This window comes from Capronia coronata, assembly GCF_000585585.1.
Source record: "Capronia coronata CBS 617.96 chromosome Unknown acBCG-supercont1.1, whole genome shotgun sequence".
Classification (NCBI taxonomy): Eukaryota; Fungi; Ascomycota; class Eurotiomycetes; order Chaetothyriales; family Herpotrichiellaceae; genus Capronia; species Capronia coronata.
The window spans coordinates 2,993,512-3,019,314 of record NW_006912893.1 but is presented as its reverse complement, the minus strand read 5'-3'; the positions used below and the strand labels follow the sequence as shown (position 1 = coordinate 3,019,314).

The following is a 25,803-nucleotide window of genomic DNA, read 5'->3' as shown; positions in this document are numbered from 1 at the left end:
CCGCCCTATGCAAGCGCAGTTTTGTTGCGCGCATATTTCCTCGCTGTCGGTTGTTTGACGAACGCTGGTCGACCCTGTGGTAAGCGATCATGCGTGTGTTATGATGCGGGCATGGACCCTGAGGCTCTCGTCCAAACAGCCGAGATACGTCCGCCGGTTCGCGACAACTTCTATCGAAATGGCGCGGACGTACGCAGTGAGTAATCGCTCTCACAGCATTATACATGGACAGCGCTGACACCGAGCAGGACGCTGTTGCGTCTTTGAACACGCTGCAGTCCAATTTCGCCATAGTCGATGCGATCCGGAAATCAGGGCGGAAGATGAATGAGCAGGCTATTCCGGAAATGAAAGAGTGGTGCCGCAAGATTGGATATGAAGTATGCGACGACTGAGCCCATTGCGAGCTGCCACCCAACCCCATTCGACTAACAGGGAGTTGCGATAGCCATCACAATTGAACGCACTGAGAGCTATCCACATAGCCGGGACAAAAGGCAAGGGGTCTACGGCAGCGTTCGCGTCCTCTATTTTGATGCAGTTCGTGGGAGATGGAGCAAAGCCCCTGTCAAAAGTCGGATTGTACACATCGCCTCACTTGCGCTTCGTCCGAGAACGCATACAGATCAATGGACAACCACTCTCTGAAGACCTGTTTGCACGATATTTCTTCGAAGTCTGGGACCGTCTCGAAGATGCGGCAAAAGCAGCATGTCAAGATCCAAAGGCTTCTGGCGCGAAGCCTGTGTATTTCAGATTCCTTACACTGATGGCGTTTCACACCTACATGAGTGAAAAGGTCGATACTGCCGTGATTGAATGTGGTATCGGCGGTGCCTATGACAGCACAAACATTATAGAGGCTCCAGCAGTAACGGGTATCACGAGCCTCGGCATCGACCACGTCGCCATGCTTGGTTCTACGATTGGTGAGATCGCGTGGCACAAGTCCGGGATCATGAAGAAAGGAGTCAAATGTTTCACTCCAAGCAGTCAATTGCCGGAGGCAAAACGTGTCATGGAGCAAGTTTCCGATGACAAGGGAAGTGTGCTTGAATATGTCGAAATCCACCCAGCAATTGCAACCGGCGACATAAGACTTGGCCTAGAGGCAGACTTCCAGAAGACCAACGCCAGCCTCGCGCTTGCCATCGCAAAAGAATGGTTGCAGCAGCAAGGTCTCGATTCTGACCCGGAATTCGAGCTCAAGGTCCGGCATGGTCTTGAAAGAGTCCGATGGCCGGGACGATGCGAGACACGCCATGAGCCAGGAATTCGATGGTGTATCGACGGCGGCCATACTCTCGAAAGTGTGGAATTGGCGGGGAAATGGTTCGCAACACAACTTGTCACTGCCACTCGCCAGAACGACTCGCCAGTCCCCCAACAGCCTCGCTTCTTAATCTTCAACCAACAAACACGTGACGCTTCTGCTCTCGCCCGGGCGCTCTACAACACCCTCTCTACCGCTCTCCAGGACATGCATCCTTTCACGCATGCTATATTCTGCACCAATACAACCTTCAAGGAAACGGGGTTCAAGCCTGACTTGGTCTCGGTGAACGCGAATTCTTCGGAAGTCGAAGCGCTCAAAGTTCAGAACGACCTTGCCGAGACGTGGAGACAGATTGATCCCTCAGCTCGGGTCGAAGTGGTAAGGACGATTGAAGAGGCGGTCGATACAGTCCGCCAATACGCGGAGGCGCGACATGCCAATACCCAAGAGAAATACCAAGAGGTCGTTGCACTGGTGACAGGCAGCTTGCATTTGGTCGGTGGGTTTCTCGAGGTTTTGGAGACCGCGAATTCGAATGAATGAGAGCCATAGACAAAAGTCATCAACTGGTGGACATGAGCGCTACTTCTAATGGTGGAACGGAGCTTCAACGCTCGATAATCGTCATAGATAGCATACTGCCGTATATCTTATACTGCAGTTGAGCAGACATCTTCTAAAACGCCGAAAGAAAACAATGCCATTTCCCCAGGGTCGCAGTTCGTAGGAAAACCACAGAAAGGATCCAAAATCCCTAGAAGCGCTGACGACGGCCCAAAATCGGGCTAACGGGACTGATCATCTCAAGACGACTGCGTCTATGCTCTTCATCTTGAGGTGTGGTGCTGCCCTCTGGGGCATTGTTAGGAGATGGCAAAGTCCCAAGCCCACTACTAGTCGACTCATTCTGGTGATGGTAGGAATAGCCTCCTAGACCTCCTTCGTCTGTGGCGGCGCTCTCATGTGGATGACTACTTCCCGCGAGTTCTTGGATGATAGGCTGCATGGAGCTACTATCGCTACCATGGCCTCTGTCATGCCCAAACGGGCGGGAGGGGTTCTGACGGTAGCGCCAGTTATTCTGTCTCGCTGGCAGAGGCCACGGCGGAGTGTCGTCAGTCCCTGTGGATGATCGGTGGCTGTAGCTGCTGGAGACATCGTCGGGCGGGCTGGGCCCTGACGGTAGTATCCGGGTATTCCGCAGCTGAGAGGCCCCTGAGTTGTTAGGGTACCCATTGACGCTGGCGAGTGGCGAAGGTTGGTACGGTCCCGAGGAGTTGGTGTTGGTGTTGGTGTTGGTGTTGGTGTTGGTGTTGGAATCGGAATTCGGAGTTGAGTAGGTGTGGCCATAGTTGGCATTGTAGGCGTAGTCTACTATACCCGAGTGACGTGGCTGGTCGAGATTGTTGTACGGCGTCGCGAGTTCGAATGGAGGTTTGGGCCGCTCCGTGCTTGCCATTTCGTGCCTCTGAGGCTGAAGCGGTGGTGCTGGCTCCTGTTCAACTGAGGTGTACGGGACCTGCTGTACCTCTGGCGGCGAGCTTGACAAGTTCGTTTTCGGATCAGAGGCGCACGAGGCGCCGTTCAACCAGCGTGAGACCCGGCTGCTGCTGGATCGCACCGATTTCTCGGAGGAGCCACTGTGAATGAGTCGACGACGGCGGATGAGCAAAAGCAGCAAGATTGTGGTAAGGAGGAATATTACGGCCGCAGCCACGCTGATACCGATGATGGCGCCCTTGCTCACTCCAGAGCTGCCTCCAGTTGATGGTTTGCTACTGGACCTGTAGGGGTAGAAATGTTCGATTTGTCTGGAGTATTTCTGGGAGAAGATCCCACCAAGGGCGTTATCAGACCAAGATGCCGTCTTCGCAGAGCTTCCTTGAGCATTGCCTCCTATAGCGCGCCTGACTATGGCAGGAACTTCGTAATCAGACCAAGTGTTCGGATCGTACGTGTCTTGGAATTCAAGCTTGTTGAGGTTGAACACCTGGACTATACCACCTTCAACGCAGACGGCTTGATTCTGGTGGACGCCCCCGATCACGAACATCTGGTCGGGATAGGCGGTAACACATTGGTGACCAGACCGGCCATGAGACGGGTTGCCATTGTATGCTTTGATCCAGGCGAACGCGGGTATGGACAGAATCCAAACGTCGTCCGAAGGTTGATCGGCAGCATTGAGGCCATCATAGCCTCCGTAAATGTAAATGTTGAAGGACGATGAGTCCTTCGCAGGCGCGACCACAGAGCAGAATTCTGTCAATTGTCCAGGGCCGTCACCAGTAGTATTCTGCAGAAACCAAGTTTGTGAGGCGATGTCATAGACAGGCAAGCTCGTCATGAAACTGGGACTCAGCGCTTGGCTTTCCGAAGTTTGCGAGTTATTTAGACCAGATGCCCAGATCTCCTCTGGCGCAATAACACCGCCAATGGCAACGAGCACCCCTTTGTCTGAAACGGGAATCCAGACGAGTTCGGCGTTGGCTCGCGGCTGGATGTTGTCTGGAAGAGTGGTATTGGTCCACTTTTCGTCTCTCATTGTTGCCATGTCGACCTCTATAAGAGTGTTCGCGGTCTGGTTGGCAGACGAGTCTTCGTAGTATATTGGACCCCAGTCCGGCGAACGCGTGCCGCTGAAGTAAAAGCCTAGGTTCTCACTAGGAACAGATGTACCTGCCCCATTCGTGATATATCTTGTGACACCATTGGGAAGACTCCCTTGGTAAAACCCAGGAGCCCAGCTTTGTCTGTCAGGGCCGTATTGAACAGCCTCATAGCCCAGGACAGCGTCTGCGCTTTGTGCAGAGGCTGAATCTGTGAGACGAGGAAGCCCACTGGGACAGTTAACTATGGCCTTGACTGAATGGACGATTTGACTGACCCGTAAAGATAAAGCTCTCCATCATTAGTGAACATTGTTCCATCGACATAGTTTGGAGCAATATTGTTTCCTGCGCCGCCAGCCTTTGACATTCGGTCGAAGAGACCCGACACGTTGGTTTTTGTTGTATCAAATGGTGTCGAAAAGTTCAAACGAAACATGTCCCCAGCCACGTTTCCATCACTGCTCACCACTGGGGCAGTTCCATCGGCGAATGCAGTCTGCCACCAGAGGAGACCTCCATCAAGATACAGAGCATCTCGTATCACACCAGCTCGAAGTCGAGCCCAACTGCATATGGTATAGTTCTCCTGTACCGATACTGCGGCAGTCGTCCTGATCAAAGCGCATACTATCGATGCTCCGGTAGTATAATATGCTTTCATGGCGAATCAGAACCCAAGTCGGGAGATACCATACTTATACGGCGGCGTCGAGAAGCGCCCAAAGACAAATATGTATCACAGACTTCTAAAGGTTACAACCATTTGAAAGCGTGAATACCTAGAATAAACTCCCTCAAGATAAAGAGTGTGACATGATGTCTGAGACGTACCCTGTGTACCGTCTTATCAGCTGCAGATCACTGTCCGCAGTCATGTTGCCATCGTTGAGACTATGATACCGTCCCGATGGCCCGTCATTGGTACTGTGCAAAAGTTCTGTCATGCCCAATCCTCTCAGCTCGGGGGCTTCTCTGCCACGGTGACTGACGGCGGGATGATGACTCTCTGAGCAGGCCGCCTGCGTCATAGACAACGGGCGCAGACAGTCTCGAAGGGAGAGCGACAAGGGCAGCAGCAAGCAGCAATGACATGGTGCAACCTCAGCCGCTCAGCGCGAAGCCAGACACGAGCGAGGAGAGACACGGCCAATAACTAGGAACGGCTGTGATCAAGACAAGAAACGAGCGACTACTTCCCTGGGGATTTTCAAGCTGTCGAACAACAGCAATGAGCACGGCTTGCAGCTAAGCGAGTTCAGCAAGAAAGGTGAGTCGTTTCAAGGAAAGCCAACACAGACAAGCGTTGAAGGCGGCACAGAAGTTATGCCTATAAACCGGTTTTCAACAGTGCCCATGAGCCGGGGTATCAGGGTCCAGGGCCCTTGAGTGGGAAAGGCGGTCGGTGGGCGGAAGGTGGTTGGAACAAAGTTGGAACAAGGTTGCGGATGTGGGCCCATCTTGGCACGGGATCTAAGCTGAACTCCAGATCCAACGTCGTCGCTGATTCCATCGTTGTTCCTGTCTTGCAGCTGCTCGATGCTGGCTATACCCCTGGCAACAGCCTCCAGGGTGTGGCCATCCAGCTTACCGCTTCCAAGGCTAGTAGGCTTCGAGTCAAGGCCCCGAACCCTCCGCACTGCCTTGTTGCCAGAAATGCTGACTTCTGTCATTGACTGGCGAGCTACCACCTGCATCTGGCAAGGCGGAGCTGATCCAAAGCCAGGAACGTCACAATCATGCATATCTAGGGTATGCAGATGCTAACGGTCAGGGAATTCATTGCCATAGAATGGCCGATTCCATGTGGCGCGTCAGTCTTGTACCACCCCTTGCCAGCCTTCTCAAGAGTCAAGCTCCCTTGATGTTGATGACGACGATGTTTCTTATACCTCCTGCTCGACCTTTTGTCTTGTCTTCTACTACCTTGGAGACGAGTTGCTCAGTTTGTAAGGCTCTCATCATCTTACTGCTTCCCCATTCGTTTGAATACAACTCTCGTTGAATACTCCCTCGCTTTGAAATCTGGCCTGCCGTGGGGTCCCATTATGACCACATGGTGGTAAGAGCCTAGCTGAGGCGTGAACATTTGGAAAAAGACGAACATGCATACAGTGTTAGGCTTCCTAGCCAGTGTTTCTCTGGCCATCGAAGTCGCATCCACCCAGTCCTTTGGCGGCGTTGTGACTGTCGTTCCGCATTCTGGTCCATTGCCGCCGCTGCCACCGCCGCCACCGTCGCCACCGGCCTCTATCAGTACATCGACAGTTGATGACACTATCATATATACATGTCCACCTGTGCCAACGGTCTTCCTCGATGTCACTCACTATGTAAATGTACCAGTGACCGTGACGGCCACTGCGTTATACACAGATACAAGTACTGCCTCCTTTACCAATACGGCCACTGAACTCCTTACGGACACGACCACGGCGTCTATTATCAACACTACCACAGCCTTCTATACCGATACGACTACTCAACCAATTACCATTTACCAGACAATAATATCTACAACGATTCTAACCACGGTAAGTTTTGGTGGCCTGAAGCTGCAGATAGATATTGACGCCCTCTAGACCGAAATAGTGACGGAGACGTCAACGACTGTGTCTCCTAGCCCAACGACCGCGACCGCTACAGAAAAGCTTATTCTTCAAACGTTTACCACCGAAGTCACCAGTGTCACAGTATGTCCGACGAGAACAGCCAACCCGACATTCACTGCTCTTGGGCCTTTGCCCACCGACTGGACGTGAGTACCATGCAATTAGATACCACACCCTCCCCCTCAATGCATGCCCACCCTCTCTTACTTATCGTGTGGCTTTGAATGACTATCAAAGTATTCAATCTAACATAATGACACCTTTAGATGGGGTTGTCCTCCTGGGTGGCTCTGCAAGCCATTACAAGAGAACTGCAATTTCGAAGCCGGCCTTCCGGAGCAGAATTTCTATTGTGCCCCTAATGAATGTATTCCGGCTCAAGCTCTACCGGAGCCGCTATCAACATGGAGCAACGACATTTACGGAAATTTCACACCGATCGACAGTCCGGGTCTTACGATTCAGGCCATTGACGACTACTTCAACATGGACCCCACAGAGTTTGGACTCAGCTACCAGATCTTCATTGTGGAGGAAGTATACACTGTTACCTCAACGACCCTTCTCCTACCAACTCCCACCGTCGGAGCACGACAGGCTCAGACAAGCGTCCCTGGCGCGTGTTATCCTTGGTGCAACAACTGCCTGTTGGAGGCCCAAGCGAGGGGCAAGACTTCCGCTTTATGTGTGCCGGGTTCCGCGTTTGAAGTATCCCTAAGCCAATGCGAGCAGTGCATTGATGTGCACAAGGCCGACAACGTTGGTAGTTTCGTGCAGGTCGCGCCCCAGTTCCAGCAGTTTCTGGATTATTGCGCTCAATTCTTGACCATAGTGGTGACAACGTCCGTTACCGCAACGGCCACAAATGCCCAGGGGTCGACCTTCAGCACGCTGTCGGTTGAACTATATACAACAGTGACGCCAAAGATCTCCGGGAGCACTTTGACATCGGCTGTTCCACACACCTCACTAACTACTGTCGTAGGCACGACGGTGACAAACGCAACACCGAGTTTGACATCCTCAACTGAGACGATAGCCATATCGACATCGACGGCAACAGCATCGGTGGCTTCCTTGTCAAAGTCCGTCTCAGCCAATGTAACCTCTAGAACAGAGGCCACATCAGTCGTCGTGACTGTTTCGTCCGAGACTCTCCCTGTCATCGTAACGACGACAACAGCGGTTACTAGCCGAACCTCGCTTCCCACTTCTTCGGGCTCACCGTATGTAACGACGGCGGCAGTGTCTACGACTCTGTACTCATTGAGCACCATCACCGGGAGTCAATGGTCGCAAATCACAATCATCCTGCCTCTTGCAGATAACAGCACCACTACAGTGTACGGCTCAGATCTAACGGGCGGCGCAACCCTTGTGTTGCCAGGATCATCGACCATAACCTCGTATCTCACTACAATGACTCTGACGCCTGGCATTCTAATATCTGGCATCCCGAGCTCTATTTCAGCCACATTCACAGGTCCTGCGACAATGCAAAGCACCACTCCTCCTATCACACCATCTGCATTCACAGGCGGTACATCAGGTCTGAAGGCTACACCAGGCGATCTGCGCTGGCAACCCATGCTAGGGTTGGTCATCGCATGCGCGGCAGTGCTCTTGGTATGAGCAGTGATTGAGAGAGAATCACATGAAGCTATGGGATGAAATAATACAACGTGTTGCCAATCTTCAATTTTGATGCTAAACCCACTGTGCAGGGGCCTCTTGGAGATTCAAGTTGCTTTTGTATCGTTTCAACCTGCATCGGAACGAACAGAGCTATAAGACAACCATAGACAAGGTCCCAAACTGCAATATCGTACTCAAGTAATAACCTTCCAAGGCAGGAGAAGGGAAGAGGAACAAAAATTTGAGACTGAATGCTCGACCGTAGAACAATTTATCCGGTTCCGGATTAGCGCTCATCCACCTTGACGCTTTTCCCGAACTTTCAATTGACCTTGGAACAAGCAATACACTTCAGTCCATCTCCAACGTCTTAGCATACAACCCGCCGTTGCGATCCAAGCCTACCCTGTACAAGTCGAGGCCCAGCAGCAACCCACGAACTGAGTTCATTGCATCTCGGCCTTCGCCATCGCTGAACCGTCAAATCCGCTGTCCTTGTCCGTCGAAAGCCGCAGGTCGCACAGCGAGAACGAGCAACGATGCTACCACGAACACTCTGCACGCGTTTGACGCTTTTGCGCTCTCTACTCCCTCAGACCCGGCTCTTTGGCACCTCGATATCAAGGCCTGCGTTCAGCACGTTAGTCCGAAGCTCGATTAAACCACAATCCTCCTCACCCTCAAGCTCGCTGCTTACGACGCAAGTTCGTGGGATGAAGACTCGGTCATCGGTAAAGAGACTGTGTGAGAGCTGCAAGGTATTCCATTGTCCTTCTTATTGCTTGGAATGTGCGTGGGAGCATGATCAAAGTTGGCTAACACAAAATCCCTCGTGGCAGGCTGTCAGGCGGAAGAATCGGGTGTTCATCATCTGCGATAAAAACCCGAAGCATAAGCAGCGTCAGGGCAAATGAGTGCTGCCTTTGGTTCAAGAAAACAGATGCCGTTACATAGAACGGTACAGGAATATCCCACGCGCAGGAATGTTCGAGGCTGCCGCTCTTGCTATCCTCCTCTCCACCTCTCCACCTCTCCACCTTACCATCTCACCATCCCGAATCGAAGTGGCTCCTCGCGTCAGGGAGACGAGAGGAGCCGGGGCGCCGCAAGCTCAGTTGAGACGGGTTGGTCGAGATCAAGGTGTCTGGCTCGCCGGCACTGACTTGACCTATACCTCGAGCGAGAGCGCAGAAAGCGTGGGTACCTCAGGCTGGAGGAACAAGATATGTATGAAAGATACGTTGAGGCCGCGCCTCTTGTACAAGGTGAAAATTGGAAATGCCTATTGATGGCATTGAACGGTCAGGATTGGCCGGCATTGTTGGCATGGAAGGGGCGTCCCCAGTGACACTAAAATTAATGGATACGCATGCATAGAATTAAGTCAAGAGCTCAGAGATCCTGAAGTACTTGTGAGACTTCCAGATAATCCGGACACAGGACAAGCTAGCTCGGTTTCAGAAAATCTTGCTGAAACTGTGCATGGCTGCTCTTCGCGTCTGTTTTGGTCTCCTTCCACGCAGGGATTCTTTATCGACCATCAGACAAAGCCATTTTGACGGGTTGATGTTCTAGCACTAACGCTTGCCGGACTCAGCTCCTTGGAACGTGCCGCAGTACCGTCAGATCATAAGAGCACAATTCCTATGCCACCCCTCTTTGATTCGTCCGGTTGGTTTTTGGCATTGATTCCACCACTGATAGGTTTCGTTCTCCAGTTGTAGAGATAGTGATGCAGCTGTCCATCGCCGGCGCCGAACTTCAGCTGTTCAAGGAACAGCGGGTTGTCGTGCAGCGTCAAGGCGTTGAAGACGTCAAACTTGGCCTGAGGTGTATCATCAACGTTAGCAAAAGCACATCAATATCCATGACAACACAGCGCCACTGACCTTCTTTGCCTCAATGAGCAAATCCTGGACCAACTGCGTCAGTCTCTCCTTCAAGCCCTTTTCCTTCGGGTTAAATGCATGTTCACTGGCATAGTAGTAGAGGTATGCCGCGCGGATCTTGTCGTGTTTCTTGCTCATCTCCCCAATGACACTACTCTCGAGGCAGTAGAAGCTGCCAAAGTCGGTGATCTTGCCATCCTGCTCGGCCACGAATGACCATACGACCTGGTCTTCTGGCTTGTGCTTGTTGATGAACCAATGCTCGACCTCGTCCCTGGTGAATTCTTGGGCCAGTTCAAACCTTGTGAGGTAGCGTGAGAGCAAATCGTACACGGGCTCAATGTCTCGTTCTTCCATGACTCGCCATCCGGGTGTGCTTGTGTTCGAAGGGAGTTGGTTGCGAGCAATCATTTTGGCCGGAGTGCTGTTCGGCGGAAGCGGGGAGAAGCCAATCTCATAGAGCTTCGACCAGTCAAGACTGCGATGGAAGTAGCGACAACTTCCTACGGGGGTAGGTAACACGACACCACCGGTATAAATTGCCTGGTATACGCCATCCAGGTTACATCGTCGCGTGATTTCTTTGATGAGTACCGGTGCCAGCCTCCTAGACCTCAACTTCTTGTGGACGCACAAGAAGTTGATTTCCACCACGTCTAGCACGTTTTGTCGTATTCTGAGCTTGATCGGGATGCCGAAGATAGAGGCCACGAGAAGCCTGCTGGGACCCTTAGCGCGCACACCGATATGCCAGCTCTTCTTCCATCCAGGAGACTTGAGAGCCCAGTCCAAGAAGACAGCCGAGTAGTTGAAACGAAACATGGCATGGTCGTCCTCCACGTAGTGCTGCGAAAGCAGCTTGTAAACCTCCTTGATCTCCTCGTCGTTCGTCAGGTCAAGCTCACACCACTCGTAGCCCTCAGGCAGAGGCGCCGCTGTCTTCGGGACCATCTCTGGTGTGACTTCCTTGATAGGACCGTCTGGTCTGCTGTCTTCAGGTTTCTCGTCAAACTTGGGTACAGGTTGGGTTGCCCAAAATTTGTATGATGCCATGTCCTTTTGGTTCTTGCCATTCAGTGAGATTCCGCTCAGCAGCTGTGAAACATCCATCTTCCGCAAGATCTCAGACGCCTTTTCAGGAGGTATGCCGGCCAACTCGCCTTTTAGTGAGGGGTTCATTTCGAGCAACTTCTTTACAGCTTCGTCCGGTAGTTTGGAGGGAGACTTGGAGGATTCGGCGGGTTCGGACAATTTCTCTCCTTTGAGAGCAGAGACCAGCTTGGACCTCTTTGATCTCTTCTTCTTTTTCTTGGTCTTCTCAGTTGCAGTCGTTGTCGCATCTTGCGAGCCCTCTCCAACTTCCTGTGGTTGTTCTTCTGCGCCAGACTCTGACTCCGACTCTAGGTGCGCCTCGAGTGGTGCGCCGACAGGATGAGATTCCGACATGGTGACTACTAGTTGCTGTGCAGTCGTCTGACGTTTGAGCTGAGCGCAGTGTCTGCGTAGATGTTTACAGAGTGCAAGACAGTTGCAACAATTCTAGGGATGTAAGCGCAGTTAGAAGGCATGCCCCGCTGCGTTACCATAAAACAGGGCGAACATGAAACTCCGCACACGTCAATAATAATATAAGTCGTCCGTGTCTCGTGCGTTCTCTTAATGTTATTACGTAGTATTATCTTACCTATTCGCTCAGTGTGCTTCCCGTAGCCTTGTCTGCCATCCTCCTTTATTTATTGCAAGATTCCCTAGTCATTTTACGATGTATTGGCCGATAGTCTGTAGCCCGATTCACTTCAGGATATCTGCGATGTCTTACGCCTGCCGCCCATCGATTCTCCATTAGCAGTTTCCTCCAGGCAAGTCTCGGGGCAAATGATGAAGTTCACTGCGCTACTGCCGCTGGGGACTGGGCGACTCCCATTCTCTGGTTCAGGGATAACCGAATTGACAACGAGCGCACACCTTGTCAAAATGGGGGTTATCCTTCGGTGATTGTGGACTTAGCGACAGGAACATGCTTACAGCCATTACTTTAGTCTTCTACCCCGTTACATCAGCTTTTAACTCTATACCATGAAGTGTCGAGGAATTGACACTGATTGCGTATGAATGCGCGTATCGTCGGTCATTGGTTCCTCTGCTGAATCTATGCCCAACTAAAGGATGCTATCAGCATTCAAACGGCCCCAAGAGCTGGCCAGACCGAAGCAAGTGCGGAGAGTGAAGGCTGCGGGAAAGGAAGAATAAGTGCCTTCCCACGTATCAATCAACCATATTGGTTGCTTGGATGCCGGAAGCATTGCTCGTGATCAAAACATATCTTGATAGAGACGGCGTTACTTGGCCGCTACACATTCTGAAAAGAACCGTCGAAACGGCGCGTAGTTGGCTTGAGGCGTTGAACTTCGTACCATGACGAGAAGTAAAGTTCTTAGCTGGAACATCGTGAAAGAGAGATTCGATAGGAGTCCTGAAACAGGCAAAACTCTTTTCCAGAAACCCATTTGATATCGGGGGCCTGGCAAGTGGAACCCAGTTCGGTAGGGTTTTCCGTTTCGGAGGATGTTCGCTGGTTGGTAAGCCGGGGTTAGCAACGTCGAGAGGTTCGAAATGAGAGTTGATCGATGGTTGAAAGCCAGGAATTGTGCGCCGAGAGTGGGTTCTGAACCCAGGTCTTAGTCTCGCCCAATGAATCAGGAGCCATTGCATATTGAGGCTGCCCTCGTACGGGCTAGCTGACTGAGCAAATCGGCTTGGCCAGTGCCTATTCACCTGGGATTCTTTGCGTTGAAGAAAATGGATGTCTTTGCGACTTACACCTTTTTAATTTTCCTGCCAGGCTGTTCCGTAGAGGACATCGTTCCGAGATGCTGACTAGTTAAAGCAATCACAGCTTTGCAATACCCAGCCCTGACGATCCATAGAGCATTGAGCCTGTCGCAACTACGCCTGTTGTTAGATCCAGGGCACGCATCCCATGGCCGCGTGCTAGCTTCAAGCATAGCGTCCAATAGCACCACAAGCCACATGTTCATAGCTCACCGTCAGCGGGATACATTCTCTTCTGCATTTTTCTGACCAGTGTTTCGGCTGTGTGGCCCCTTCAGCAATCCATACTGGTGATGGTTGCACCATGTGAGACGACGAGTGCGCTGACCTGGTGGCACATTGCGGATGGTTTCGGTCGGCGTTTCGTATGCTGCTTCGAAGGGGCCAGCGGCCACCTTACCACGTTGTTTATCTTGTTAATACCGGAGCCAGGCATCTATCTACCACTGCACGGCGAATGTCAGATGTGGTCCTTGCACCTAGCAAGGGAGCTACGAAGACAGAACAATTCTTGGAGACGTTTGAAATATGGCCTGATTGTAGCTATCTAATCTCTGGGCAACCCACATTAAGATCCAATCATCTGCCAGTGTTTCCTTCGACCAGCGTCATCTCACCAAGTGCCATTCTTTGGCGCCGGCGGGCATTTAGTTTCTGAGTGCAGTGAGGAGATTTCGCCAGAGCGTCTGTTAAGAGACAGAGACCGCAATCTACCACTGTTAAAGTGGTGCCCTCCCTTCTCACACATCAGGTTCCGGCGTCTTGCTGCAACCCTTCCAGCTGAAGCGCAGTGAAGCGTAAGGGGGCTGACAAAGAAGTTATGTCATCTTGCGAAGGCAGGGACCGTGGCATACTCCGCCCTTCCCCTCACTTAGATAGTAACGTGCAGTGATACGATCCCGCATTTGCTTTTCCCCAGACTCGCTTCGCAGTCCATGGACCGAAGTCCAGATTGCATTTCGACTTATCTTGTTTGCTATTTTGATCCCCTCCATTTCCAGAGCTTCGCGACTTTGGGTGCACATTATGGCAGGTACCGCCAACATACTGGTCCATATTGATCCGACGAGACCCAAGTCCACTCAAGGCGCACCATTCGAACCAACTCTTGCAAATTGTACCTCGGTCATACACTTGTCGGCAGGTTCGTTGGCAGAAACAGATGAAGACAGCCCGCTCACACGTATGCTGCGAGGACGGTATCCAAGGGCTGGCGGGAATTCTATTCCACGGTTGATATCGTCAGACAGCAGCGCCGCCGTCCGGTCGAACGAGGATCCTTACAATCCGTTCTTCATTCCTTCATCTATTCTCTTCCAGGCCCCGGTCTCTCCTCAGCACGCCTCAGCATTACTCCAACTTCCGCCAGAGATACTCCTCTTGATTCTAGCACAAGTCAAGATACCATACTTTCAAGTCTGCTTCGCACTGACCTGCAAGACCATGGGCCGCGTCGCAAGCAGGAAGAATGTCATGTCGCCATGGCGTGGGTATCGAGACAAGGACGGCTTGTTCCGTCTGCTGGAGAGAAATCATTACCTTCCGCAAGAATTGAGGCTCTGCCGTGCCTGTTTCCTTTTCCTTCCCCGCAGCAACCACTACTGGAATCAGAAGATGGCGAGCTTAGACTACGACAGCAACTGGGCCACCTGGTGCGATATCATCAATTGGTTCGACCCCACTTCGTATTTGCAGCATAGATGCCCGCTTTGTTGTCTCCGCGTGTACACGAGCTATATGAGTGAGAAGACGTATCTGGAAGACAACGACACTAAGGCCGTTGCCCAAGGAAGGAAGATCTGTCCATGCTTGGCAAGGAGAATGAAAAAGCCCTGAGTCAAGGCTTGGGCGGTGCCGAGTCGTTGTCCAAGGGAATGCCTCAGCTCTCCTCAGTCGACTTGCAGGATAAAAACGAAGCGAAGTCTTGCAGCGCCGGAGGATCTCTCATGTGCCGAGTCTCTCGATCCTAACCTTCACCATGGTCAGATGTTCCGATCCTACTTTGGTGACCTTCCAGGTCGCACCGAACAGCCGATGCCCTTCTCGAGTAAGTCGGACTCGGAGGGCCATGGAGCGCAATGTTGTCCATCACACTTCAGGCCTTTGGGACAGAACCGCCTTGATACGAGAGAACAGTACGGACAAGGTACGGACGGTACGAATAAAATGGACCTTGATGTGACGACATATGGAAGGCCTGGACGAATGGCTGGATGGTGCATAACAACTGCAAAGATCTGATTCGATTAAGACCCAATTAATCCAGATTCCAGTCTCAAAATTCCAATGTGTCTTTTTGAACAAAAGATTCAAGTCAACAACAACAACTTGGCAGAGAAGCAGAGCAAGCAATAGACATTGATTATCTATTCCGTCGGGTCCTTGTCCTAGTCCTCGTCTCTTTCTTTTTCGACTTTGCTTGACGTTCCGAGGGAGCAAGTTCGTCATCGCCATCCTCAGTGCCATCATGCCCAGCGGTGACTGTGGCCGTGGTATCCTTGCCATTTGCACTTCCAGTCCCAGAGACCCCGACCGGCTCATCAAGCTCCCCATGTCCTTCTGCCCCTTCTTCACCTCCCTCCGCCACATCCTCTCCAGTATCAGCATCATCATCAAAGTCCTTACGTCTCCTTTTCTTCTCAGCCTCCCCTCTAAGTCGTTTAAACGCATTTTTCATCCGTCCCGATTCCTTACCAGTCCGATTTCTAGGCGCCATGGCCTCCGGGTTCCCTGCCCCCTCACCGCCAACCGCGAGCCCTCCGCGGGCAGGTTGATTCTGACCCTGGGCCGCGCCGCCAATTGCTCGTCCAGCAGGAGCAGCGCCAACGCCAACGCCACCGCCGAAGAACCTAGTAATATTGCTTTGAGTGCCCTCCGTTTCACGCTTGTTCATATCGCGAATAACAGGGACCAGAACCTCGTCCGTTCGTTCCTGCGACCAACCAATAGTAGCCATAAGGAAACCTCTAAGCTTATCCAGATCGGGCACACCCCACTGGAACGGCTCTGGGGTTGAATCCACTTCGGGATGGAGATAAGCTTCGTCGACTCTTTTGTCTGGGAACCCAGGAGGAAGGAAGAGTCGCTTCTGAACCGTCTTTCGGAATTTGCGCCGGAACGGGGTTGTGAGCTGGTCTTCCAGATCCTGCGGTCGGCCGAGCTGCACTTTCTCACACCACTCCTTGAATTCGTCGAGATTCTCGAAATCAGTGAGGATCTCCAGCGCCGTGACCGGTCCAATGCCCGGTATGCCTTCAGTATAATCGCTCCCGAGTAGATGGGCGAAACTGATCAAGCGGCGACGATCAAGAAGGAACTCCTTCTCCAATTCTGACGCTAGATAGCATTCGACAAACTTGGCTGCATTGAACATATTCTTGTAGATACGCGTTCCGCCGAACAAGAATATGTCCGAGTCGTCTGTCACAATACCATCCACTAGACCCAAATGCACCAGTTCCGCGCATTGGGCTTCAGCTTCCATTGGTGCCGTGATATAGGGCAATCCGAACAGCCGTAGAAGAGCCTGGCATTCTTGCACCATGACTTGAGTAACCTCGTCGGCATCACGGCGGTCCTTCTTCTGTTGGTTACGCAGCTGTTTGAGTTCGTTCTCGTAGTCGTGGACGGCTTGGGCAGAGGTCTTCTGGTTGTTGAGCGAAGAGGTGAAACGGGCGTGTTCCTCGGCTTCGACCGCAAGCTGACGCATAAGTTCTTCTTCAGACTCGGACAGGTAGTCAAATTCCTCTTCGGCGGGTTGCACCTCGGGTTGATTGCCATTTTGCTCTGACACAAAGTCGTCGGCCACAGTGGGCCTTGATAAATCTTCAACCACGGCTGTGGACGACTCCTGAGGTGGTCCGACCGGAGGTTCCATGTCAACGTCTACAAAGGCTTCACCTTCATCGTCATCCTGCTCAGCAGACGGCGCAGTTCGCTGAAGAGGAGATTCCTGGAAATGAGATTCTTTAGAGGCAGGAGCTTGCAGACCATCCTCCTCTACGGTGCCCAGTGACCCAGGACTGTCCGGTTGTTCTTGATCAGAGTCACTCCATTCCACATCGTCAAGATCACTCTCCGCAGCCGCTGTAGGAACGGGATTCGGTTGAGGCGGCTCGGGAACATAATCAGGCATAGTGGAAGGCATGGGGGGCTCGGCCTGAGCTTTCTCCGCCACAGCCCCCATCAAAACCTCTTCGCCTTCATTTTCGGCTGCAATCTGTCGTGCAAGCTCGTAACGTTTCTCGCGGTCTTCGTCGCGTTTACGGCGCTCGAATTCCGCGTTTCCATCAGCAGCGTCCACATCGATGGTCTCTACTTGACTTGGCTCCGCTGGTTCATTGTCTGCATCCTGGGAAGGGACAATGTCTTCGACTTCCGTTTGCTGGTCTAGGTAACTGGATTTGTTCGGATCGCCTTTCTCGTCTTCGGCTTCCAGGTCAATCACTTCATCCGAGTTTCGGCGAATGGTGTCTCTCGTAGCTGCTTCTCCTCGTCCTGATAGTTGGCTATCTGCTTCCTCTGCCTCCTCATTCTCGGTAAGATGCTTGAGATCTTTGGTGCTCGGGGCAGCATTGAACCAGGAAGGCATTGATTGAGGCGGTCTCTCCTTGCGAAAGGTATCATCACCAAGATCTCGATCAAATCCTCCTGACAAGTCTTCTTCGATCTTTTTGGACTTCTTCTTCCCAAGGAGGGATTGCCCTAGATTCAATGACTCGAAGGGAAGGGGCCCGTCAAATTTTGGCAATTCTGCAACGGGTTTCGGCGGCACGTCTCTGTCCCGGAAGTTGGTCCTCACTTTGTGTTTTGACTGTCTGGACTCCGCCAGGGCCGCCTGTAAATCAAAGCCATCATCCTGGTCGACCTCTTTAGCTGGTGCTTCGCTTGCCATAACACCTCCCTCGACACTAACACCATCCGAAGGCTGCTCCAAAGACATTGCAATAGCTCGTTGCAGCTCGTCATCTTCTTCGGTAAGCCCTAAGGGGAGAACATCTTCAAACAGTGCGTCAATATCGTCGTCGTCATCGCTCGCCCTATCTTCTGGCACAAAGAGGGTCTGATCATGGCTATCAGTATTGACGGTCTTGGACACGCCAGTTGGTCGTGACTGGGGAACACTGGCAGTTGCTCTCCGGGCCTCGTATACTTGTTTCCGCTTTTTTGCAATCTGATCGACAGCATCTTCGTTTGACTGGTCGTGATCTGGAGCCCTTCGTTTGCGTTGCCATGCTGTAGGTACCCGGTTCAAACCTTCGATAGCGACATCTTCGAACTCTTCTTCTTCTTCAGCCGACTCGGCACTCGGATCCACGGAGTTCTCGTCGTCTTCTAGGTCGATGGCATTTTCTTTTCGACTGCCGTGCTTGTTCGAAACAACACCTAGAGCCCAACCACCGTCGACACCTTCGTTCTTCACAAGAATGTATTCCTTCCCTTTCTCCCCTGCGATCCTACCACCCTGATTCAAGAAGTCTTCTGCCATACCATTTATATGCATGAGTCTTTGGGTAAGCTCGTTTCTTTCCTTGACCCTCTCAATCTGAAATTTCGAGAACGCCATTCGGTCCGGGAACATTCCATCAAGTTGTTCCTTAGAATAGCCCATTCGGAGCCTCGAGCGCAGCCTGGCAGCATTGAGGATGTTGTAGCGATCGCCTGCCGGAAGGGATAAGAAGAAGGGACTTTCGAAGTCAATCTTGCTGAAATCGTAGAGATTGATGTCTTCTCCACTATGGAACTGCCGAGCATACTCCTCGAGTTCTGCCTGAGACATTATTCTCGGGTCATTGGGGGCGCCCATATTCTCAAGACTGACGTCGAGGTCGGGCAGATGATACTGGTCCTTTTTTCTAAACCCTCTACCGGCTTGCATTTCCTTCTGTGTCATGCCTATCTCTTCCACATAAACGAGCTCCTGATCTGGGGGCAGCTCCTCCTCCACAGGTGTACGTTCTTTCGCGGCGCGTCTCCGTTTCTCTTCCTCTTCTGCAGCCCTTGCAACCTGCAACGCAAGTAACTTTCCCGCTGTACGTGCCGCATCCTCCCGTCGTCCCTCTCGACGTCGTGCTCTTTTTCTGATAGTCTCGCGCTTTAGTACTGGCGCCCCTCCATCGAACACAAACACTGGTTTAATGCCATAATAGAGCAGCTTGCATATTCTCCTGAAGAATCCCACCACATGACTGTTCCGCAGTGCATTTCCTTCCTTGTCACGGACCGCCTTGAGAAATTGATAGATCCATATTGACGCATCGACAGCGAGGCGTTTACGGTTTAGGGAGGCAAGTTGTGTCGGTCGCGCCGTTGGTGCTACCACGGTCCAGAGACCCGTCACACCCATGATGAAGGTTGTGCTCCTTCAGAACACCCCTCGCTCTGATGCTGCCGAGGAGCGCTGAGCGTCTCATCCCGGACATTGAAGGCGAGATGAACCGGACATTTCGAAGTCCGCAAAAGGGATTATGGTGGACGAAGATGTGAAAGATTGAACCCCGATTTGCCTGGGGTCGGCAGCCTGATATACGTCATGGAAGACGCGAGATCACGTGATCACGTCTCAAGGGGTTCTGGACATCAGTCTTGTCCGCAGAGGCAAATATCTTACTACAAGGTCTTTTACAATTTGGATATTCTGTACATTCGCACAGTCTCATGCTCATAGTACTTAGTAGAAGAGTACTCAACCCTTGCCCAGCCGCAACGTCCATAATGATGCAATCCGAACGCCATGCTAGATTATCAGTGGTGGCCCATGTGACCCATGACCTTGCGAACGAAAGTGATACTTGGTCACAGGAAGAGATAGAACAGACCACCTTTGGAACTGCTAGGCCTTTTCCTCCGACTTCGGAATTTCCTCTGATCCTGAGGGTCCCACAAGAGTTGGAGCAATTCTCCGTCTCTTGGATTTGCTCTCCTCCTTCTCACTTTCGCTTGCTGTTCCAACATCTCGCTTCCCTAAAATTCCTCCGCTGACAGAGCTAGTGGCAGAATGGTGGCCACCGTGTAGACTTGCTGGTGTTTGGGGTGGGGTTGACATGGGAGGCACGGCAACAGGAGGCCCTGAGCTCGCAGCTGTGACAAGCGGCACATGACCCATGGTGGGAGTGGGATGGTTGGTAAGATTGGAAGCCTGGATCGATGCCATCGTTGCTATCGAGGATTGCGAGTTGGACCGCGCTGGGCTGCCTGGACGAAGAATAAACGGTGCTGGAGATGGGTGGGAAGGTGGCACAGGGGCTGGCGATGCTTTGGTCAATGATGGCGAAGCTGCCGCGGTCGGTGTCGGTATGGGTGTGGAACTGGAAGATGAGGTTGGCAGGGCGATCGAAGTGGAAACAACGGGATGATTGTATGTCGGATGCGGCCCTGTATATACCTGACCTAGTTCGCCAGGCTGAAAGGCCAAGGTTGAACAGTATCCGTCCGTTGAGGACATGAGCAATGTGAGACCATCGTTGGACCTTGCATAGATTGTTAGCTGCGGCAATGGTAGTGGAAGGAATCACATACCATGTCAAGTCGGTGAAGGCTGCATAATGAAGATTACTCACTACGCACAAAGGCGTGGTTTGCTGTGTATCGTAGACGAACACTGCGTCTTGAGTTGCAACCGCATACACCATCCTATAGGGCAAGGAAAATGCGGGAGTGGATGCTGGGTTGACCGCGTCATTTTCCACCGCGGCCTTTGGGGATGGAGCAGCCATCGATTCGGGAGCAGATGTCGTAATTGAAAGTGGCGCAGGTTCTTTGAACGTCGAAGAGCTCTGTGGCACAATGGGATCTGGGAGCAAAGGAATCTCTTCGGCGGCCGACGAAGTGTCGATGGTAATATGATTCGTTGCTTTATTCGTTGTACGCAAGGTATACAGGATTGGAGAGCATCTGACGGCGACGGACGGCTTCTTGTGGCCTGGTAAATGCGCCACCGGCGGTTTGTTGAATCCAGCCCGGGTATAAATGTAAACTGTGTTTGCAACATCTTCGGTAGTCTTAGTTGGATCACTTGCCGTAGGGAACGATGTCTTGTAGTGGCCTGCTGGTGTGAACAATAGACTTCCATCAGGAGAGAAGGTGAGCCGGCGGAAAAAAGAGGTCATGGTCTCGTTATGATACAGGTTTGTGTTTTTCACGGCAAGACCCATCGCAGCGTTGAGGCTAGGCGATGAGATCTCCGGCCTTACCGCAGGTAATGGGAGCGAAGGTGCCGGTGAAGCAGAGCGGCGGAAGGACGGCGAGGACCCGAACGATGACCGTCGACTAGCGGTCAGCATAGGGGGATCCATCGGCAGGGCTGTGGTAAGGGGTGTGCCAGGGTTGGAAGGCGCCGGAGAAGCAATGGCGAGGTTGTTGCCGCCAGCATTCGAAGTTCGATGTGGTAAGTCTGCTGGAGGAGCCGGACTGTTCGAAGATATTCTCCGTGCAGGCAAATCCATCTTGTTGAACTTCCCTTGACTGGATAATGTCGGCGTGCCATCCTTGAGCTTGAGGGCATATATGTGAACCGAACGGTCCGATGATTGCGTGGCAACAAACTCGTTGAGTGGATCCCAGGCGACCCCCTGCACAAAATGGTTGTGTTCTGCTATTTGACGGATCATGGCACCTGCAACAGTTAGCTCAAGCTGGCGATCATCTTTATTGAGAGCTCGAACCAGTATGTGCACTGAAGATTCTCGCGGTGTTGTCGACTCCTCCAGTGATGAAGTACTGCCCATCTGGTGACCAGGCCAGATCATATATCTCTGCTCCACTAGATGTTCGACACATGTGCTTGATCCTCCACGTTTCTTTGTCATCGGCATGCTCTTCGGTCAAGGTAGTCATAGAGGATTCGGAAGGAACCCAAAGTAGGATATTGCCATCGTCGCCGGCCGAAGCTAGCATCTCGCCTGAAATGCTGTCAAAACGTGGTCCAACGATGTCGCTCCTGGACACTGACCTTTGGGACAGAACCGCACCACATTGACAGGCTGGGTATGTCTTGTGAGTGTGGAAAGGTATGTAACTTTTCTCTCGTCGCCTTGAGCTTCAATGCTCCATAACTTGATAGAATGTCAGTCCCTATTCAAATACCGGGACAATAGTGGGCATCGTACTCGAACATTGTTGTCACTGCCACCTTGTTAGCTATCTGAGGATGTGGTCACATGTTGGCAAAACTCACTTTCCAGCAGTTGCTAGGCGTCCTTTACCGTGAGGGTCGAAGTGTACAGAGTATATTGGTTGGCTTTCGTTGTGCCAGGTAATGAGAAGGGGACCGGCTTTCATGTTGGCATTTGTGAGTGGCCGCGCAGGGAACTTCGTGGTAATTCAGTAGTATGGCGAAGCGATATTTTGTAGAGCGACGGTCAACGTGTTGTGGGCTACCAGGTCAGATGCCTGCAAACCTCTGTTTTGGACGACGGACGATCAGGCACGGCGAGGGTGAATTGCTGGCTTAAGACATGAGGCGGTAGGATCGTGGAGAATGGACGGCGGAGTACGTTGAAGTGTACAAGAAAGTCCGGTGAGTGTGAAGTCAATTATGCAGAAGGCTGGACAGTAACAGAAGTGGTTGTCGTCCATGCACGAGACAAAGAGGAAGTATGGATCGCCGCAGTTGGCAAGAGAGACATGAAATGGCTTTGGGGACTGGAGTGCAATTGGATGTCGTAGACGGAAGCAATAATGTTAATAAAGTATCCCGCAGGGATACTGAGTGGGGGGAGAAGACAGCGGGTGATGCAGTGGCAGTAGCAGCAAGAGGAGGAGTTGCTGTTGGAGTCCTTGGGCTAAGGGGCTCGCCCTACTACTAGTACTAGTACTACTAGGCCAACGCCGACAACTGCAGTGGCTGCTGACTGTTGCTGGAGGCCGCGAGACATCGGCCAAGCACCAGTAGCAGTCAGGAACAACTGGTAGTACAGTCGTCCACTTTCGTAAGCACCTCTCTCGAAGACTGCACCATAACGACGCGCCCCAAGTCCACGTCCACCTTCCCACGCGACAACGATGCGGCGCAAACTACCTTAGGTATGTATCAGGTATGGCAGATATCTACCTAAGCCATGTAGGTGTGTGCCGTAGACCCATTAGTAGGTCACCGAGGTCCCTTAGGTACCTACACAGGCACCTTAAGGTAAATATCTGGAGCCTCCTTAGCCTAGGTAGGTACTTACTACCTGCTAGGTAGGAGGTAGTACGTGGCTGATAAACACATCGCTGTTTCGCGCGCTGCCTCTGCGTGCCTTTTGAGAGCGTAAGGAACCTCCTTGCAGCCGCCTGGCGTTCATGCCGCTGAACCTAACAAATCCACTCCCATCCCTAATCCAGAAACGAGATGCCTTGATTGATATTCTAGTCTTTTGTCCCCGCAGCAATTACGAAAAGGCTCTATTATTGCAGTGGAACAAAGACGTAATAAAGACTGGTCAAGGTAGGTACCTAGGTATAGAGAGGAGGGAGTCCGTTGTCATCATTGAATGTCAGGATTTAGCTCCATAATGTACTCCCGTTTCAATCACATTACCATTCCTCATAGCACCTGCAGTCTTGCCCAGAAGCTTGGAGACCTGCTGTTGATCTTGCTTCGATCCAGTACAATCCCTAACCGAAGGCGCAATAATACAATCCCAAGCACAAAGCTCGTTGCCAGCTGGCCTGACTCACCTTAGTACGAGTCTGGTCCTCTTTCGAAAGTCCAGAAGCTTTTCATGAGATACTTCCCCCGAATCTCGGTCTCTTTTCTGTTCAGTCCAACTGTCCAGCAAGACGCCAACTCTTACGCCCGATGAGTAAAGACTGATTGCAACACGATCATGCCACCCTGACAATGCGTGGTCAGCCGCCTGTTCAAATCCTTCTTTGGCAGTATGCAGTCGTTTGCAGGCCTTGCTGCAGACATTTCCCTTTAGAGTCTCTTCGACTTGGGAGCACTGCCTAGATAGTTGCAGGCGGACATGGCACAACGACGGCACCACCTGTGGTGTTCCTATCTGATTGGCGCATTATTCAATAGCTCTGAGCTGACACCTGAGCAGGCTAGACACAGAAGTTAGTTTTCTATTCCTAGTCGCGTGTAGAAGATAACTCACTGGGCTGTTGAGCATGTTTTGTCGAGCATTTCTGCCCTTCTTGATATGGCTCTTTAGTGCACTCGAATCCAGGGGCTTCAACAACTCGAAACTGCACAAGAGATTGCTAGAGACTGACATTACAGCCCCCCAATTGTCGAACTCGCCGCAATACTGTAACAATAGTTAGCATATATTCATCGTGGAGGCGCAGGCACGGCTTACGTTCGGAGCAGAGAAGACAGTGACAAGCAACCGATCGTTGAAGAACTCATAACCGTCTTCAACCACCATGTGCGCACGACAGACCAGGTCGAAGTCATGTCGCGCAAGAAAGTCCACAATTACTTTCTTGCCGAAACAGTAGCTCACACCTCGTTCGTTGGAGTCCCAGTCTTGATCCATATCGGCCGGATCACTCCATAGCAAATCATTGAGGAGACCATAATCAGGAACATCCGTCGGTCGAGCGATCTGTCGAATGTCGTCCATGTGCGACAAGCTAGGTGAGAGCCCACCGTGCACACAAAATATCTTGTCCGCCACGATAGCAGCGATAGGCAAGCAGTTGAATGTGTCAATGAATGTTTTCCAGATCTTGATGTTGCAGCGCCGCTTGCACTCATCGTAGAAACCATAAACTCGTGTGACATTGGCACATTCATGGTTCCCGCGAAGTATAAAGAAGTTTTCGGGGTATTTCAGTTTGTAGCAGAATAGTAGGAGAATTGTCTCCAAGGATTGTTTCCCTCGATCAACGTAATCTCCCAGAAAGAGAAAATTGGCCGTGGGCGGAAATCCGCACATCTCGAAGAGGCGGATCAGATCGTTGTATTGGCCGTGGATATCGCCCACAATCTTGACAGGCGCGTTCAGTTCCAGTAGGGCTGGCTGTGACAGTAAGACCTCCCGCACAGCCATACACACGGCCGTGATTTCGGCGTTCTTGAGGCACACGGCCTTGGTGACTTTCGTCGAATAGCCGGCATCGAGCAGACGAGAAATCATGTCATCCAAATCCATGTCATTGACATCTCCAATCGCCATGCTTGCTCCGGGAGATGCTCCCGGAAGGTCTGCCAATTTCGCTCGCAGCGAAGCTTTCGTCTCGGGCGCCCGGGGATTGATTTGGTTCTCACGTTTCACCAAGATCGACGCCCCCGCCTTTTGGGTCGATGAGTGAATATGCGCCTGGTGCGGTGCTTCATCGGACACTGCTCCGACCTCTCCAGTACGTTGCGCGCGGTCTACGGACTTGTGGCCTTTGCCTACAGACTTTGACTGGGTTGGAGATGGCGGTCGAGCAGGTGAGGCCGTGCCTGGAGAAGGAGCTTCTTCGTAATCCGCAGGCGACGTCGGGGTCTCTACCGTAGGTGTGTTCGAGATCCGTTCTCTTGTGGCACGAGAGGAGCCCGACCGACCACTGGCTATGGAACTCGCATCGCCCTTATCAGTATTTGATCCTTCCGTGCCGGTCAGACCGGAGCCCGAGGCTCTTGGACTATCGTTAGTCTTTTCATCCCCAGAGCTCTTGATCTTGCTCCTGATGGAAGACCGGATCGACCTAGATGTGCTTTCCTTGGTATCGGACCTGGAAATGGAGGGATATTGTGACAAGGTGTCAGGTACTAGATTGGAAGACGAATTACTCTTCAAAGGGGTTCTGGATCCATCACTGTTTTTTGACTGTTGTTGGCCCATTGAATATTTTCAAGCAAACTCGAAAGGCGAGAAGATGTGCAAGGTTCGATGGTAGGAGGGAAGTCAAGGTGGTTTGAGAAGTGAGATAAGCAGCCGCTTTGAGGAATGCGTTTTGGCGGCTGGTCAACGAGCGCCTGGAAGGAGCACACGCGTCGTATGCTCAGGTCGACTCGGCTCGTAGACAGT

The 25,803-nt window shown here is 52.0% G+C and overlaps 9 protein-coding genes across 9 annotated transcripts; 4 read left to right on the top strand and 5 right to left on the bottom strand.

The window, feature by feature from the left end:
• Window positions 1-224: 224 nt before the first annotated feature.
• Window positions 225-1,819, top strand: A1O1_01068 (folylpolyglutamate synthase; the record flags this gene model as incomplete). Its single annotated transcript, XM_007721982.1, has 2 exons — window positions 225-380; window positions 449-1,819. 2 exons carry the CDS (start codon window positions 225-227, stop codon window positions 1,817-1,819), a joined length of 1,527 nt encoding a protein of 508 aa, XP_007720172.1.
• A 211-nt stretch (window positions 1,820-2,030) lies between these two features.
• A1O1_01067 (uncharacterized protein) lies at window positions 2,031-4,549 on the bottom strand (the record flags this gene model as incomplete). Its single annotated transcript, XM_007721981.1, has 2 exons — window positions 2,031-4,116; window positions 4,164-4,549. 2 exons carry the CDS (start codon window positions 4,547-4,549, stop codon window positions 2,031-2,033), a joined length of 2,472 nt encoding a protein of 823 aa, XP_007720171.1.
• A 1,441-nt stretch (window positions 4,550-5,990) lies between these two features.
• A1O1_01066 (uncharacterized protein) lies at window positions 5,991-8,129 on the top strand (the record flags this gene model as incomplete). The annotated part of the gene is made up of 3 exons (XM_007721980.1): window positions 5,991-6,419; window positions 6,468-6,643; window positions 6,764-8,129. The coding sequence occupies 3 exons, from the start codon at window positions 5,991-5,993 to the stop codon at window positions 8,127-8,129; spliced, it is 1,971 nt and encodes a 656-aa protein (XP_007720170.1).
• A 542-nt stretch (window positions 8,130-8,671) lies between these two features.
• Window positions 8,672-9,046, top strand: A1O1_01065 (uncharacterized protein; the record flags this gene model as incomplete). The annotated part of the gene is made up of 2 exons (XM_007721979.1): window positions 8,672-8,890; window positions 8,972-9,046. The coding sequence occupies 2 exons, from the start codon at window positions 8,672-8,674 to the stop codon at window positions 9,044-9,046; spliced, it is 294 nt and encodes a 97-aa protein (XP_007720169.1).
• A 713-nt stretch (window positions 9,047-9,759) lies between these two features.
• On the bottom strand, window positions 9,760-11,467 carry A1O1_01064 (glycylpeptide N-tetradecanoyltransferase; the record flags this gene model as incomplete). Its single annotated transcript, XM_007721978.1, has 2 exons — window positions 9,760-9,957; window positions 10,022-11,467. The coding sequence occupies 2 exons, from the start codon at window positions 11,465-11,467 to the stop codon at window positions 9,760-9,762; spliced, it is 1,644 nt and encodes a 547-aa protein (XP_007720168.1).
• Window positions 11,468-14,143: 2,676 nt separating this feature from the next.
• Window positions 14,144-14,689, top strand: A1O1_01063 (uncharacterized protein; the record flags this gene model as incomplete). Its single annotated transcript, XM_007721977.1, has 1 exon — window positions 14,144-14,689. The coding sequence occupies exon 1, from the start codon at window positions 14,297-14,299 to the stop codon at window positions 14,687-14,689; it is 393 nt and encodes a 130-aa protein (XP_007720167.1). The 5' UTR covers window positions 14,144-14,296.
• A 526-nt stretch (window positions 14,690-15,215) lies between these two features.
• On the bottom strand, window positions 15,216-19,199 carry A1O1_01062 (DNA excision repair protein ERCC-5; the record flags this gene model as incomplete). The annotated part of the gene is made up of 1 exon (XM_007721976.1): window positions 15,216-19,199. One exon carries the CDS (start codon window positions 19,197-19,199, stop codon window positions 15,216-15,218), a length of 3,984 nt encoding a protein of 1,327 aa, XP_007720166.1.
• Window positions 19,200-19,685: 486 nt separating this feature from the next.
• On the bottom strand, window positions 19,686-22,132 carry A1O1_01061 (chromatin assembly factor 1 subunit B; the record flags this gene model as incomplete). The annotated part of the gene is made up of 6 exons (XM_007721975.1): window positions 19,686-20,322; window positions 20,372-21,467; window positions 21,517-21,753; window positions 21,804-21,906; window positions 21,961-21,976; window positions 22,029-22,132. The coding sequence occupies 6 exons, from the start codon at window positions 22,130-22,132 to the stop codon at window positions 19,686-19,688; spliced, it is 2,193 nt and encodes a 730-aa protein (XP_007720165.1).
• A 1,722-nt stretch (window positions 22,133-23,854) lies between these two features.
• A1O1_01060 (protein phosphatase) lies at window positions 23,855-25,617 on the bottom strand (the record flags this gene model as incomplete). The annotated part of the gene is made up of 3 exons (XM_007721974.1): window positions 23,855-23,884; window positions 23,938-24,090; window positions 24,142-25,617. The coding sequence occupies 3 exons, from the start codon at window positions 25,615-25,617 to the stop codon at window positions 23,855-23,857; spliced, it is 1,659 nt and encodes a 552-aa protein (XP_007720164.1).
• Between the last annotated feature and the right edge of the window lie 186 nt (window positions 25,618-25,803).